The sequence below is a fragment of the Aethalodelphis obliquidens genome, unplaced genomic scaffold (assembly GCF_003676395.1).
Source record: "Aethalodelphis obliquidens isolate GAN/ISIS:26980383/991018 unplaced genomic scaffold, ASM367639v1 scaffold46, whole genome shotgun sequence".
In the NCBI taxonomy this organism is placed as follows: Eukaryota; Metazoa; Chordata; class Mammalia; order Artiodactyla; family Delphinidae; genus Aethalodelphis; species Aethalodelphis obliquidens.
Window position 1 is genome coordinate 6765786 of NW_020837990.1, and position 16198 is coordinate 6781983.

Below are 16198 nucleotides of genomic sequence, written 5' to 3' on the forward strand. Positions count from 1 at the left end.
AAATCTGTGTCTCCACGCCCCCACTCCTAGTATAGCTTATCCTCAATAATTGTTTCTTGGGTGAATAAATGATGAAAACTGAGAGAAAGGGAGTTAGGCTTGTGTTTAGGCTCAGTGCAAAGGGAGAGCTGGGAGCCGGAAGGCCTGAGTTCTGATCCACTTACTGGCTGTGTGATTTTAAAATGGAGATGACACCTCAAACAATTGTAAGAACAAGCAAGCAATGAACATTAAAGCTTTGCAAACTCTTGCAAAGAGATGGGAAAGATGAGGACTGATATTCACTAAGAGAGCACACACTGTGTGCCAGACACTTTATTATTTTTTAATAATAATAATACTCTAATAATAATAATACTCTATGAAGGATTATTTGCACCCTGTTGCACAGATAAGGCTCAGAGAGGTTAAGTAACTTTCCCAAGGTCACACAGCTAATAAGTAAAAGAGTCAGATTGGAACCCAGATCTTAGTCTGACTCCAAAGCCCAACATCTTCCTGTAAAAAGCTGAAGTATCTACATTTAAAGGAATAATCATTGTAATTTCTATTGATTTGCACATGGAAAATCCTCATTGGTTAGAGGTGCTCTCCTGCCTTCAGCACTACATCAGCTTCACCCCCTTGTTTTCCCCATCACCTCCCCTCCCCTGGGCAGCAGTCCTGGCCTAGGAGAAGGCCACCTGCAGGCCCAAGTTGCTTCTGGTAGTGTGCCCAGCCAGAGGAGTAATCGACTGTGTCCTGATTATGTCTCCAGAAAACAGGTTTTTTATTACTTACCACGGCGGGCTGTACATCTCTGACGTGCAGAAGGAGGACGCCCTCTCCACCTACCGCTGCATCACCAAGCACAAGTATAGCGGGGAGACCCGGCAGAGCAACGGGGCCCGCCTCTCCGTGACAGGTAGGCGAGAAGGCTGGGGAGGAAGGGCACCAGCCCAGCCCCGGGACTGGGTGGGCAGGTCGGCACCACTGATCAGGGAGCCTGCTGTGTGTTCAGGGGATTCAGAGAAGGAGATTAAAGAACACAGGTGCAGAAACCACTGGGGGAGACCTTGTCCAGTTTGGTTTTGGGTATCCTTCACATAAGGACCGTACAGTTAAATTCTTTTCAGAAGTCTATACCTGAGAAAGCTTAACTCTCCTGAAGAATTGTTATTTTACCATTTATCAAATAATGAGGGATATGGAACCTATCCTGTCGTTCCTTTTTTGCCTTTGCTGCCAGGAAGTTCATAGATACAATCTGCTATGCAAACATAGTAATGATTCGATGGGATTGGATTTTGTATTTCCTTGTGTCCCTAAGAATTGTTTAGGATTCTATTCTATCTATTTTTGAATACATGTATGTCTTTTGTTATAGCCCACCTCACAACATTTGAAAGTAGGCAAACAAAAGGTTAAAAAAAATAAATCTCTAAATTAAATAAGGATTTTTATTCTGGAGTGATTGTAGCTCCTTATGGAAGGATGAAAGCTAATATTTACTGAATCCCTCTGTGTGCCAGAAATTTCACTTATGTGCTGTATCTTAGGCACTATACTAGCCTGGTGAGGTGTGCACTGCTCTCCTTATTTCTACAGGTGAGCAAACCAGAACTTAGGGAAGCCAAGCAACTAACCCCACTGTTTAACCATTGGGAGGCACAGCCAGAATTCACACTGAGCCCCCGACCCCAGCCTCCTCCAGCTGCACACCCTCACGGAAGTGGCTAATCAAACACCACACACGCGCCCCATCACAGAAGAAAGAAGGGCACTTGGCGCTCTTCAAGGAAGGCTTTCCGGAATAGCACTTTTCAAACTGCGGACAGTGATCCACAGACATCATGACCTATGCAACGCACGCTGGTATTTCCTACCACGTGCGTCGCGATGCACTCTGATATTTTCTATTCTATTCTATCCCACTTCAATCTATCTAAATGCTGGACGCAACTCACCAAATGGATTTCATAACTTCCTAACAGTTTGTGACCTGCAACTTGAAAATCTCTGCTCTTGTGGAGGTGGGATCAGAGGGGCTTTTGGAAGGGAGATGAACTGATAGTCAGAACACCTGGGTTTGGGGACTAGCCCCCACCAAATCATGCAATGTCTCTGGATCTCTGAAAAAGGAGCTAGATTAGGTGACAGCTCAGATTCTGTCTACCTCTGACATTCTGTGCTTTGGCGAGGACTACCCTGACCAGCAGGTGACTCTATCCAGGACCCCCTCTTATTTGCCTGGTGCATTTGGGGGCAAGAGCGCAAAAGCGGAAGCCAGGAGAGCGAGGATCGGGCTCTCTGATTCCCCCTTGTGTCTCCAGAGCCTGGCCCTGTGCCTGGCACATAGTAGGTGCTAGGTAAATGTTTGTGGAATTAATCAGTGCCAAGGGAAACCGCACTGTCACGTGGGGAGGAGATGGGGCTGTGCTGGGTGGCCCCATCTTTGTGGCTAGACCTTGCCATCTGCAGCCCAATTCCCAAACGTGTCAGTGGTTACCTTCCAGATTATACGGACTTGTTTGTGTAGTGTTTTGCATCTCATTTGCATGTCTTTCATACGCTGTGGGAAAGGCACAGAAATACTCCCTCCTGCAGGCCTGCTCCTTTCCCCTGCACGAATATTTAGCCCCTTCATCCTACTAATCTTACTTCCACTCTTGTCCCTCAAAAAAGGCACCCTTTAAACCGGAGGATATGCCAACCCTTCTCCTTCTGCTCTCATTGCCCACCAGCTGGGGATGGCGGGTGGGGATGCGGAGAATGGGAGATGCTACCAGAGACTAGGAGATGAAGCCCAAATAGAGAAACGGAGAAGCAAAGACAGGGAGGCAGCCAGACGACAAAAGGGGAGAGGCATGGGCACAGAGAGAGAAAAACATAGGGCAGAGAAAAACAGAAACCTAACAGAGAGACAAGGATAGACAAGATGACTGCGACAGGGTGGAAGACATTAGGAGCGGAGGGGAAGGGGCCCCAGGAGTGACGCGGGCCCTGATGTGATGTGATGTGACAAGGCAATCTACGAGCAGCTTGTCTCGGCAAAAATGCAACTGATACCCAAGTGAGGCAGTGCAGAAGGAGATTCGTGTCAGGAGGGCTCAGGCCTCCGCCCAGAGCCTCACATTTCAGATCCATTCCCAGAGTTGAGGGCAGGGGTCAGTCCCAAGGCAGCTTTCAACTGAGATGTTTCACTCCTTAGTGGCCAGAACCCTGTGAGCTCCTGGGGCTGGTGGTCGGGAAGGGTGTCATCCCTCCCTGGCCAGAAGCTCCGGGCCAGCCCCTGGAATCAGGGATGGGAGATGCAGCTGCGTGTCCTGGCAGAGCTGGGTCCTGCCAAGGCACCTGGTGGCTGAGGGTGTCTGAGCCCGGCACACCCCAAGGGATGGCTGCCCCTCCTCCTCACCAGGTACAAAGGCAAGAGGAAGGGGCAGAATGATCCCCTCCGCAGTGCCTTATCGATGGTCACTGGATGAGGGCAGCAACCACACCTGTGGTTTTCTCAGTTCTCACCAGGTGTTTGATTAAGTAATAGGGAGGGACCGGGGAAGGAGAGAGTGAGACGTATTGGAAAAAGGACTCAGGAATCAGACCAAGGTTTCAGTCTTAGCTTCAGCACTCACTAGCTGTACAACCTGGCATCAAATCAATAATGTCTCCAAACCTCAGCTTCCCCATCTGTAAAATGGGAGTGACATGTTCTCCTTGGGGTTGTTGTGAGAATTAAATAGGGTGCCTCGCTTAGAAAGCTTAGCCTGGGGCCGAACACACAGGAAGGGCTCAGCAGAGAGTAGCTGCTCTGTTTGTTGTGGTCGTTGTTATTGTTGTTCTATTGTCTCTGGATTATTATTCCTACTACATCTCAGGGGGCGGGGGCAGGGGCGGGGAAGGACTTTTCATTTTTCTGTTAATTCTCTGAAGAGGAGGCAGTCGTGAGGAAAGACTGAGCCCCCTAAAAATACAACCTAATAACCCTTCGTCACATCGAGGTGCTTTTTGGAGTTTACCAAGTGCTGTCATGGGCATTAGCTCTGTGGAAGAGGCACCATCATTTGCATTTATAAAGGAGGGCACCAGGGACCAGAGAGGCTGAGAGACTGGACCAGGGTTCCCCAGCTCACGGGGTGCCGAGCCAGGTGCAGAAGTCATATTCCAGGGCAGAACTGTTCAGCCAGCTGGGAGAGGTCCCAGCAGCCCCCGACCCCGACCCCGGGGCACACTGACCCCCTACCCCCCGCCAGCCCAGCCCCAGCGTACCCCCAGAGATTTCTCAGGACCAGGCCATCTGTCTCCCAGCCCTGCACTGGCCCTAGCAGCCCCCGATCCCCCCAGGCTGCCACCATACACGCCACAGCATTTTACTTCTGCTCCAGAGTAATGAAAGAGGTTTCTTTCCCTCAGAATTTAATTTCACGCCTGAGACTCGGCGATTAATTCCATCCCCACCCCCAGCCCCTTCCTCCACCGCCCCATGGGCCCCTCCGCTTGTAAATTCTGCGGTGCGCCACGGAATTTGTGTATTTTGCATCAATTAAGTGTCACATTGAGTAATTCTTCCCTGGCACCGGGTTTGTTTAGCCCAACCGTTCCCACAGGATGGGGAAGAGGCCGCAGAAGCTGGCAGGGAGGGAGGGCGGGCGGGGGCAGAATAGTAATCGCCGGGCATGTCTGCGTGGTGGGTTAGTGTCACTCGAGCTCTTTGACACACACTTTGCTCTGTTGCCCACAACAGCCTTAGGAGATCTGGAAGCCGTGGTATCACCTCCACGTGCAGACGAGGAAACTCATTCTCTGGGAGATCATAAGACTCACCCAAGGTCACACAGCTTATCAGTGACCCAGGCTGACTGGTGCCTGGGTCTCCTGATTCCCAGTCTCAGGCTCCCTGTGAGAAGCCATGGACAATAGGGAAGGAGCAGAGAATCTTCTGGAAAGTTCTTTCCCGGGGAGGAGCATTCCTAGCTCAGCCTGTCTCCAAAGGGGGCGGGGGGGGGGGGGGGGGGGGGCGGGTGAACTGAGGACAGAGGAAATTTCCCATTTAGTCAAGAAGGGGCCGAGAGGGGCACCAGCGCTCTCACGGTTCACTCTGGAGCAGAATCCGGGGTTAGACCCCATCTACTGAACAAGGGTGGCAGAGACCTGGTTTCGGATCTTGGCTCTGCAGTGTGATCTGAGCAGGTCACTGCACCTCTCTGGTCTCCAGGCCCTCATCTGTGTGTGCCTTCTGAGTCCCTAAGCCAGCTCTACTATTCCATGAGCCTGTAAAGTTCTGCCATGTGGAAAAGGCAGACCACCGGCCCGCCCCATGCCCACGTGCCCCCGTTCACCCTCCCTCAGACGTTTATGGTTCAGTAGCCCTGCTCTGTGCCAGGCACATGGAGATGCCGTAGGGGATCAGCGCTGCCTCGAGGAGCTCTCGGCCTTCCAGGGGAGCCAGATACATGGCCTGGTGCTAAGTGCTGTTGGCAAGGGCCTGGGGGGGCGTGGCGACAGTGGTCGCCCCTGGGAGGGAAGCGGGGTGGCTGGGTGCAGGGGTGAGGGGGACTCCCTTTGCACTGTGTGCTCTCCTCTACTTTCTGAAGTTTTGTCATGTGCATATTTGCACTTTTCATTCTTTTTCTTTAAAAGAAAAGGCTGCTTGAAAATAAAATGAAAGCAAAGGAAAACTATGGGAATCCAGTGAAAGTGGCCTGAGGGAGGCGTCCAGAGGAGGTGACGTTGAAGCTGGTTTTGAAAGATTAGTAGGAGTTGGCCAAGCAGAGTGGGCTGGCGGACAGCATGCCCTGAGCGGGGAACTGGTGAGATCAGAAAGGGGTCGGGGGGCGGGAGGCAGGCCAAGCCAGGGACCTGGTTGGCGCGAGATCACAGATCCCAGAAGGCCTAATTCAGGATAAGAAGTGTGGATTGTAATATGTAGGTAGAGGGAGCCTATGGGAGTTTTACATCAGGGGAAGGTCCCCGGTGGGCAGAAAACCCAGAGAGGCCTTTTAGGGTGAGAACTAGACTGAGGTAGCAGCCAGCACGCCGCTCACATAACACGGGCATCACACACAGAATCCCACCAGTGAGGGCCTAGGCCTCCTGCAATGTAGGGCGCAGGTCCACAGTCGCTGCTTTCTCTAGGTTTGGGAATGCAAAAAACAGAAGCATCGTTGGGGTAGCCAGTGTGCTTTGTGGAAGGCTTAACTTCCGAACCCTTCTGGGCCCTGGTGGAAAGGCACTGCCCCCTCTGAGCCTGCCCAGATTGCAGGTGGGAGGAGACAGGAGGGGACAGGGAGGCCCATCCTTGACGGGCCCAGACTGAGACTGACCAGAATTACAAACCCAAGATGTCAGGATCCTCATGTCACAGGGACTGTTTGTGTGAAAGTCCCTCCCTCCCTGTGTCTCTTGCTGTTTCCCTTTTTCCCTCTGTCTGTCTGTCTGTCTGTCATTCTAGCCTAGTCTGCCCACCATATCCTCTCCTCCCCCAGACCCTGCTCCCAGCCGTGCTTCTCAGGGCCTCCGTCTGGCCCGAGTAGGAGCATTTGGGCCAGAGTCTGGGGCACAAGGAGACACAGTGAGCCTCCCACACTGGGTATCATTCACTCCGGGCACCGGTGGGCAGCAAGTTCTGGGGGCCTGCCTTCCTGCTCCCACCCAGGGCTGGCCAGGACCTCTCGTGTTCTCTGCCTTCCAGACCCGGCCGAGTCGATCCCCACCATCCTGGACGGCTTCCACTCCCAGGAAGTGTGGGCCGGCCTCAACATGGAGCTGCCCTGCACCGCCTCCGGCTACCCCATCCCTGCCATCCGCTGGCTCAAGGATGGCCGACCCCTTCCAGCTGATAGCCGCTGGACCAAGCACATCACGGGGCTGACCATCAGTGACCTGCGGACCGAGGACAGCGGCACCTACATTTGTGAGGTCACCAACACCTTCGGCTCGGCAGAGGCCACAGGCACCCTCACAGTCATCGGTGAGCGGGGAAGCCCCTCTTCCAGCTTCAGTAACCTTTGAGAGCACCGTGTGTGGTGGGGAGGGGCGTGGGGGCAGCCGCCCCTGCCTCTGGCCGGCCCCAGGGGATGATTCCCTGGTTGGGGAAGGCAGGTTGGTGTCCTGGGGAAAGCACTGGGTTTGAAATCAGAAGACCTGCCTTTTGGTTCTGATATCACCAGATCGTAACTGACTTGGGGAAAATCATATAACCCTGGGCATCATCTCTGTGCCCTTTTCTGTCAAAGGGGATAATAACCCTGGCCCTCCGACCTCCCAGAGGTCACGAGGGTCAAAAGCGACAATGACGGTGATGTGATAAGCCCACAGGGCTTCTCAGCTCTTGGGAGGAGGCAGAGTCTATACTAAAGGAAACAATGCTGATGTGAATCCATCAGAGGACATATGAACCCACCAGAGGCGACATTCAGAATATTTAGTGATAATTAATAGAAGTACCGACTGATCAGCGCAGACGCTGGAGGTAAACACCCAAGGCAGCCTTTCCAGGACCTGCCAGTTGGGCATTAACTCTGGTCCTTCCTGTTCCTCCCCATCCCAGAGCCCCAGGGTCCAGGGAGCACGTGTGGAGAGCAGGAGGTCTTCGCAGACCCCTGCTGCTGCTGAGCTGCCGGAAGGGCAGAGAGGTCGAGGCAGAGGGGCTGAAGCTAGGGAAAGAACCCTGGAGGGGGACTTATGAGACCCAGGGGCATCCTCTGCCCCCCGGCCCGCCATCCCTCCCTCGAGTTCCCTGCTCTCGGGGCTGCAGGGAAGGTGTTGGCAGCAGCGGGGCTGACATTTAGAGATCTGGAGACCCAGGATTGTGGGATCTCACCCCTGTGGGGCAGCAGTAGCCTGAGTCCTTGAACTTTGCACCCGAGGGCATTGTGAGGGATTTGGCCTGGGCAGCAGAAAGAGGCCATCCAGAGGGGATCCCATCCCCACCCTGCAGAAAGGGGCGCTCTGCCGTTAAGATTGACCAAAGATGCTCTCCGCCCAGCTCACCACCTATCTCATGAGCACAGAGCTGCATGTCTGCGGACCCTCAGGTGGACCAGAGAACCACACAGAGCCCACCCCCTCCTGGCCTTCTGCTGTCCTGTCGCCCTCAGCCCAGATATGGGTCCAGTGTCCTCCCCGTAGTCAAGGGGGTCTTGGCAGTTGGAGCACATTTATCTGCAGTGTGGGGAAGAGACCCCTCCTCTGCGAATCCACTGTGAAGCTGGAAGAGCAGGAACAGCCCCAAGAAATGCTCTGGGAGCAACAGTTCATAATATAAATGCTTAGGTTACGACGCTGAAGGCTTGGGGGGAAGGGGCGGTCCTCTTATATAGACAAACCCTGGACCGCAGAGGAGGCAGGTAGAAGGACCAGGATTAGGACCCTCTTGACCTAAGCACTGTCCAAAATTGTTTGGTCTAGAATTACCTTCAACCCCTCCTGCTATACACACACACACACACCCAAACTCACATTCATACACACACACTGTCTCAGGGAACAGGTCAGGAGGGCCACGTACCCCCAAATCCTTGGAAAAGTAGCAAACCTAACTCTGAGTAATTTGGTGTTCAGAGCTCCTGCCTCAGGACAGACAGGCAGGCAGGTACTTACACACACACACACACACACACACACAGACACACACACACAGGCAGATGTGTTGAAAGTTCACATGCCCACCTCCCCATACACACGTGCACACATATATGGTGCTCATATACACTCACAGATACACACATTCCTCCACGTAACACACTGTCATCCTAGAGCACGCTCACAGACACACAGTAAGTAACTGCCTACAGCTGTGTGCACGCACCGCCTGCCCCTGCCCCCGAGTGGAAGGGTACACCTCATTCTCCTCTGAGACAGCTCCCCACCCTCTGCCACACTGGGCTTGGCTGGACAACCAGTTTCAAAGGGAAGTGACTTGGCTTTTCTCTCTCTTCCATCCTTGTGATAGCTCCTCTCTGCCAGGTTCATGGAGAAGAAAGCAATGCTTTCCATACTCCACATCATTCTGTCCCCAAGCCTCCCACGCATCCTAGCCCGTGCAGGGGCAGTGAGGAGAGAGCGGCTGGCTGGCTGGCAGGGCCCTGAGAGCCCTGGCTGGTGACTGGGACAAGCAGGATGCCACCTGCGTCATGTTGCACTGACATTTCCTGGACAGCAGGCAGAGGCTCTGGCAGTGAGTAGGGAGAGCACAGTGTGAGCAGACTCGTGTGTGCTTTGACTGTGCCCCCCCAGACGGGCCTGCCGTGCCCCCATCTCCTGCAAGCTCCCTCGCTGGGGTTCCAAGGCTCCTGTACAGAACCCCAAGCCCATGGAGATGAAGGGAGAGAGGCCAGCTTGGGGGTGGTAACCAGCCAGCCAGCCAGTGAAGCGATCAACATGACTCAGACAGCAGTAGTGATATAAAGATGAGGGACACCGCCCTGCTTTCAAGTGGCTCAGAGTCCAGAGGGAGAGATAGAAAGACAAAGAGGTGATTAGAAGACCATGACCTTAGTCTTGTGTTAGTTACACACAGGGAGCCCCAGAAGAGAGATCTTTAACCCAGCCTGGGAGGGGAGTGCTGTCCAGGAAGGCTTCCTGGAAGAGATGACACCTGAGTTCAATGTGAAGGATGAGTAGGAAGTAGGTAGAGGGGGCAAAGGGTGCTCTAGGTGAGACTCTGGGTGTGCAGGAAGCACAGGCAGGCTGCTGGTCTAGACGCTGCATTGCTGAGAAGGGTGCCTGGTCCCCAAGGGCCTTGATGGCCTTGAATGCCACGCTGAGTTTTTGGGCGCCGTGGAAGTTCTGAACAGGGCGGTGGCTGGCTGCAGCATGGAGAACCGATGGCGGGACACAGGGAAAAGGGGGGCAGGGAGAAGAGAGTACTGCATGGGTCCAGGCCAGGAGCTGCAGGCCTGCAGCAGGACAGGGGTGGTGAGGATAAAGGGCAGGGGATTAACTGATGCATATAAAGGAAGTCAGAAGGTAGCAAGTGGTTATCTGTATAAGTACAGGAGACAGGTGGCTCGGCCGTGGGTGCCTCCCTGGTTTCTAGGGTGGGTGACAGCGAGGACAGTGAACCAGACGAGGTCCCGTCGTCCTCCTGAGCCAAAGGGAGCTTCCCAGCCCCGCCCAGCCAAAGGGCCCACGTCAGGAAAGCACAGGCCATCAGAACAACAGACGTAAAGACATCTCCTGGCCTGACCCTGCCATTTAACAGATGAGTAAACTGAGCCCCAGAGAAAGGAATCCGCTCGTCCTGGTCCCCCTGCTACAAGGAGTCCTGGAGACAGAATCAGGGCCTCCTGACTCCGGGGGACTTTTGTGACCACAGCCCACTCCTGGCCACACTCCACTCACAGTGAGTCCTTCTTCTTTCCTTTTCCTCCCTGTTTTCCCTCGCCTCTCCCCTGCCTGGTCCGGCACAGACCCTCTTCATGTGACCCTGACACCAAAGAAGCTGAAGACCGGCATTGGCAGCACGGTCATCCTCTCCTGCGCCCTCACGGGCTCCCCGGAGTTCACCATTCGCTGGTACCGCAACACCGAGCTGCTGCTGCCCAACGAGGCCATCTCCATCCGCGGGCTCAGCAACGAGACCCTGCTCATCACCTCGGCCCAGAAGAGCCACTCCGGGGCCTACCAGTGCTTCGCCACCCGCAAAGCCCAGACCGCCCAGGACTTCGCCATCATTGTGCTCGAGGGTGAGCTGGGGCCGCCGGAGCAGACGGGCGGGTTCAGGGCTCCTACAGCGCGGCCAGAGGCAGGAGGCATTCGTTCAGCACTCACAGCACTCCCGGCAGATGCACTGTCTTACTTAATCCTCCCAAGGGCCCTGTGTGCAGATACTTTTTTTTTTATTTTATAATAACCATTTGACAGCTGAGGAAACCGAGGCTTCGGTGACTTGCCCAAGGTCATACGGCCCTGCTAAGGAAGAGGGCTGGGGTTTGAACTCAGTGCTCTTAACCGCCGTACTCTGTTGACTCTGCCCTTCAAAATTACTAGAACTTCACTATTAGAAGGGCCTTCAGTAGGGTCTCAAAGACTCTCGGTCTCCCAGAGGCTCTGGAAGGGGGCTGGGAACCTCTGGATTTTTGAATCCTCTCCCTGCCTGAGGTCTCTTCACAGCAGGCCCTGTTTCTTACCATGGACCTGGCTTTCTACCTGCTTCTCTCTCCTTTTAAAGCTACTACCCCCCCAAGGTTCCGCACCCAGCACCTCTGTGTATGGTTGTTCGGGTCATTCACTACACGAGGTGCTCAACTAAGAGGGTGAGGATTGAAATGCAGCTTGCACTCCACTTACCAAGCCACGCACCCACACTGGGCTGTGACCACGCAGAGGAGGCACCTTTTTCTTATTTGCACAAAGTTGCAGGGGGGGCTAGCAGAGGCCCTATCCTTACCAACAAATTTAGTGGTTCCCCAGCTCCTTTGTTGCTCCCATAATCCTGTTCCTTCCAAGGACTTTTCACCGTGATAACGAAAACACCAAACCTAGGCAAACCCCACGGGTATCTGTCTCACTGTTACAGCCCAGGGGTCCTCATTCCTTGGCAAGTGGGGCATGAGAGCTGGGCATCCATCGAAACTAAGCCCTCATCCTTCACCCAGTGCCCAGCAAACTGCCTACCTCAGCCCCTGCCTCCTCTTGTCCTGCCCCATCCCTGGTCTCTCTTCCCAATGAGGAAACACATCAGCTGGGCACAGCCTAGTGTGAAAGGGGTGCCTTTCGTCTCAGGGGACCTCCTGTCTGAACTGCTCCCCACCCAGGAGCAGACTACTCCCACCCAGTGCATTTGCTCTCTGAGGGTACCCCTGTGCCGTTGGTGGATCTCACAGGGCAGCTGGTGCCCACCAGTTCAGAGCTGGGATGTGGAGAATGAGGCTGGTGAGAGGGGCAATGAGCTGGAAGGGAGGGGCAGCCAGAGAGGGAGGGCTGGGGAGAGAGGCAGAGGAGAGGCCAGAGGCAGTGGCCACGCCAGGCAGGACCAGGCTGCACCAGGCACCAGGCTCTCCCCAGGTTGGAGATAAGGGTCTCCCTCAGAAATGGGGCCAGGGGCTGGCAGCCTGAGTTAACGTCAGCGTTTTGGTGTGACATGTGGGTGGGATGTAGAGTGCCATGTTACATTTGCCTTGCTTTTTTTTTGTATGTTTGTTTTGGTGTTTGACTTTTTCAAGGATTTAGCACCTATTTTAATCCTTTACAGCAATCCTGTGTGGAAGGATGGCCAGGGTTAATGATTACATCCCCCATGATCCATGGAGGAAGTGGGGCCCCGGGGGGTTACTTATGCGGTCCAAGGTTATTCCATTAACCAAGACTTAAGCCCCAAAACAGACCCCACCACCACCACTGGCCCCGGGCAGCTTACATGTTAAGACTCAAGCTTCAGGCTTTTGCTAACAGAGTTACAGCATCAGCACCCCTCCCACTCGAATCAGAGCTGGAATTGGACCGTTCAGGTCCTGGTTCCACACATAGCTAACCTCTGAGCCGCTATGGCTTTATTTAAAAAGGGAGGAGAAAGAGGCAGAAAAGGAAAAGTTGAGAGGAGCTAACATTTATTAAGCACTTGCAAAGTGCTGTGTAAGCATCTTTAATGCATTAATTCATTTACTCCTCACATCATCAGTACCAGGAGGATATATATCCAGGAGGATATAATCATTATCCCCATTATCTCCACCCTCCAGAGAGGGGAGATGGAAAGACTCAGAGAGGTTAAGTAACTTGCCCAAAGACACAGAACTAACAGGTAGTTGAGGGAGGATTCAAATCCAGGAGTCTTCATTCACGTGCACTAAACAGGGTTTTGCGGATGGTACATGAATCTTGGAAGTACGCGGAAGGGCTTTACCATTGTTATGTCCTCTGCGTTGCCTCCTCCCCATGACGAGGTGGGGTGGCCTGGGGGGATGGTCTCTCTGTGACTCGGTGACCGTTAAGGGGGCTCCTCGCTCCCTGCAGACGGCACGCCCCGCATCGTCTCGTCCTTCAGCGAGAAGGTGGTCAACCCCGGGGAGCAGTTCTCGCTGATGTGCGCAGCCAAGGGCGCCCCGCCCCCTACCGTCACCTGGGCCCTGGACGACGAGCCCATCATGCGGGACGGAAGCCACCGCACCAGCCAGTACACCATGTCCGACGGCACCACCATCAGCCACATGAATGTCACGGGGCCCCAGATCCGCGACGGGGGCGTGTACCGGTGCACGGCGCGGAACTCGGTGGGCAGTGCTGAATATCAGGCGCGAATAAACGTAAGAGGTGCCTGTCTACATTTAAATATCAGAATAGGCTTTTGAGTTCCTTTGCCATCTCTGTGCTTACCATTCTTCTTGTGGTGATTAGTACTTATTATTAATCGTCATTTTGATTTTAGTAGAGGTCTCTCTCCTCTCTCTCCCCGTTTCCCTGCCCTCCACAAGTCCCATCATCCATTCGTGTGTGTGTGTGTGTGTGTGTGTGTGTGTGTGTGTGTGTCTGGTACCGTTCTCCCCCTTTGCATTCCCATTCCCCATACCCCTTCACCCCTCCCACAATCCTGTCCCCCACCCCGTTCCTCCCCATCAATCTCTCGGCCCCAGGTACACTAAGCACTCCACTGGCGCCTACAGTCCCACCGGGGCCTTGCAAGGCCAGGGACAAGGAAGGGGAAGTGGGGCCAGGCTTGCCCTTTGATAGGGGTGTCCACCGAAGCTGTATCCCACTCCCACAATACTCCAGGAGGTGTAAGCAGCCAGGAGCCAGGGCACCAGCATCTCTCAGTCCACCCTCCCCTGGCTACCCTCCAAGACCCCAGCCATCAAGAATAGGGGACTCAGGCTGGGTGAGGGTGCCCCAAGGCAAGCACCTTCAAGAGAGGGGGATGGAGTCCTCAAGGTGACCATCCCCGTGCCTCAGGTCTCCAGGTTGCTGTGGTGAGAGCAGAGGATCCTCTGAAGCTCTTTGCAGCCCTGTGGTGTCAGATTGGTCCTCATCTGACCCAACCAGTGAGCCCTGACACGAGAGCAGAAGAGGCACAGGGGAGTGGGAGAGAAGGGGCGCTGGACTAGGGGCGCTGGTGGCTGTCATAGGCACGGGGAAGGGGAGTGGGGGGTTCATGCTAAATTCACCTGTGCCAGGTGTCCGACCCCCCATGAGAAATGTGGCCTCCCTTTGGCCACCCTCCCACCCTCTCTGAACTGGAAGGGGACAGAGCTGCAGGGTCGTGGGAGATGCCCTGGTCCTGCCCCTCACCTACTGGGCGGGGAGCTGGAAGCCCAGAGTTTCATGTACCCATTCCAGCACTAACCCTGCATGGTGGCCTCTGAGCCCCCTTTGCAATTCCCACGTGGCCATCTGCCTACCTGACCCAGGTGACGACACTCCCTCCCCTCCGCCAGTGTGATCAGAGCCCCTCTTTATAGCCCCTTCTCAGGGGCCCACAAAACACATTTACCTGTTGAAAGAAACTCATCCATTGAAGACCTTCCTATCGTCCTTTAAATAGTTAATGTATGTGCGATCCTTTTTGGTACAAGACCATTATGAGCAAATCAAATGAAAATAACAAAATCTCTACTTTTCCATTTTCACCCCTGAATCTTAACCTCCTCATAAATGAGGACTCACCCTCCCAAATCCCAGTAACTTCCTGGTGAGGCTTTAGTTCGCTCATCTAGCCTATCCGTTAGGGGAATGGAGTCTCGCCCTGGGCATGAATGAAACATGTCTGTTTGCAACTAATTGAAGATAGTAACAGTGAGTCCGGGAGAGACCACGGGTTCCCCCAGTTCCAACCTCTGCCTTTAGTCTTGTTTTTGTTTTTGTGGGTTTTTTTTTTTTTTTTTTGGTACGCGGGCCTCTCACTGCCGTGGCCTCTCCCATTGTGGAGCACAGGCTCCGGACGCGCAGGCTCAGCGGCCATGGCTCACAGGCCCAGCCGCTCCGCGACATGTGGGATCTTCCCGGACCGGGGCACAAACCCGTGTCCCCTGCATTGGCAGGCGGACTCTCAACCACTGCGCCACCAGGGGAGCTCTCTGCCTTTAGTCTTATAAAAAAGGCCTCCCTCTCCCCCTGCCAAATTTCCATCCCCTAAGAGTTTCCGAGTCCAAGCAACTGAGAAGAGCATCGCGGGGCAGCGCCCGGCCGTCCCTGGCTAACCTCGCCATCGCCCTTCCCCTCCCCCTCCCTCCCAACTCCTGCCCAGGCCCCCCCAGCATCCGGGCGATGAGGAACATCACAGCTGTCGCCGGGCGGGACACCCTTATCAACTGCAGGGTCATCGGCTACCCCTACTACTCCATCAAGTGGTATAAGGATGCCCTCCTGCTGCCCGACAACCACCGCCAGGTGGTGTTCGAGAACGGGACCCTCAAACTGACCGATGTGCAGAAGGGCATGGACGAAGGGGAGTACCTGTGCAGCGTCCTCATCCAGCCGCAGCTCTCCATCAGCCAGAGCGTCCACGTGGCCGTCAAAGGTAGGCCTCCCCCAACTTCCAGCCTGAACCGGAGCCCTCCTGGTCACCCAGGATTGTGGGCCACTCTTCAGCCAGCCACTCAGGCAGCAGCAGGCAGTCCTGAGGGAGTGGAAAGCCACGGAAGAGAGGGCTCCGGCCTGGGGTTTGGACAAAAGGGGGCAGGGTGGAAGATTGCTGGGGGCTGGGAGGGGGGAGATTGCAGGGGGTACATAAGAAGGCCACGGGTACCTCTACATTCCAGGTCCTTCTGTGGGCTGCACGTCACGGCAGCACTGGCCCCAGGGGCATGAGGGGTCAGTGGCACCTGGGCAAGAGGCCCAGGTCAGAGGGGACAGGCTATATTGTTCCCCTGATGTTAGCATGGAACCACCCAGAACTCAGCAGGGCCCATGAGAGACCAACGGGTAGGAGAGGGGCAGGAGTCGCAGAGCGGAAGCAGCAAGAAGCTGGGTGGAGGGTGCACGTGCTGGGTGCCCTGACTCCCTTCCAGGGCTCAGACTGGCCGGCCGAGGCTGCTTCTATGGGATGGGCAAGGACCTTCCACCTGCTGACGCAGCTGGAGGCCTGGAGAGCACCGCCTGGTGCCTAAACTTCTCCTCCCTCCCAGGCCCGCCACACTTACCTGGGTGAGGTCTGTGTTTTGTGCGGGGGCACCTAACACAGTGCCTGGTTCATGGCGGCCGTTCAGTAAATGTCTGTGGATTAAACAAATGAATGCATATAAATGAGCAAATAAATGAATTCGTGACTAGACGACAGCTGTCCCCT

The 16198-nt window shown here is 54.7% G+C and overlaps 1 protein-coding gene across 1 annotated transcript in view; it reads left to right on the forward strand.

The window, feature by feature from the left end:
• The window catches only part of DSCAML1 (DS cell adhesion molecule like 1), a 342988-nt gene that overhangs the window by 240788 nt on the left and 86002 nt on the right, over positions 1-16198 (forward strand). Inside the window, exons 4-8 of the mRNA XM_027082210.1 lie at positions 758-904; positions 6668-6946; positions 10389-10664; positions 12934-13230; positions 15158-15430. Coding sequence (XP_026938011.1) covers positions 758-904; positions 6668-6946; positions 10389-10664; positions 12934-13230; positions 15158-15430 — 1272 coding nt within the window. The remainder of the gene's footprint in view (positions 1-757; positions 905-6667; positions 6947-10388; positions 10665-12933; positions 13231-15157; positions 15431-16198) is intronic.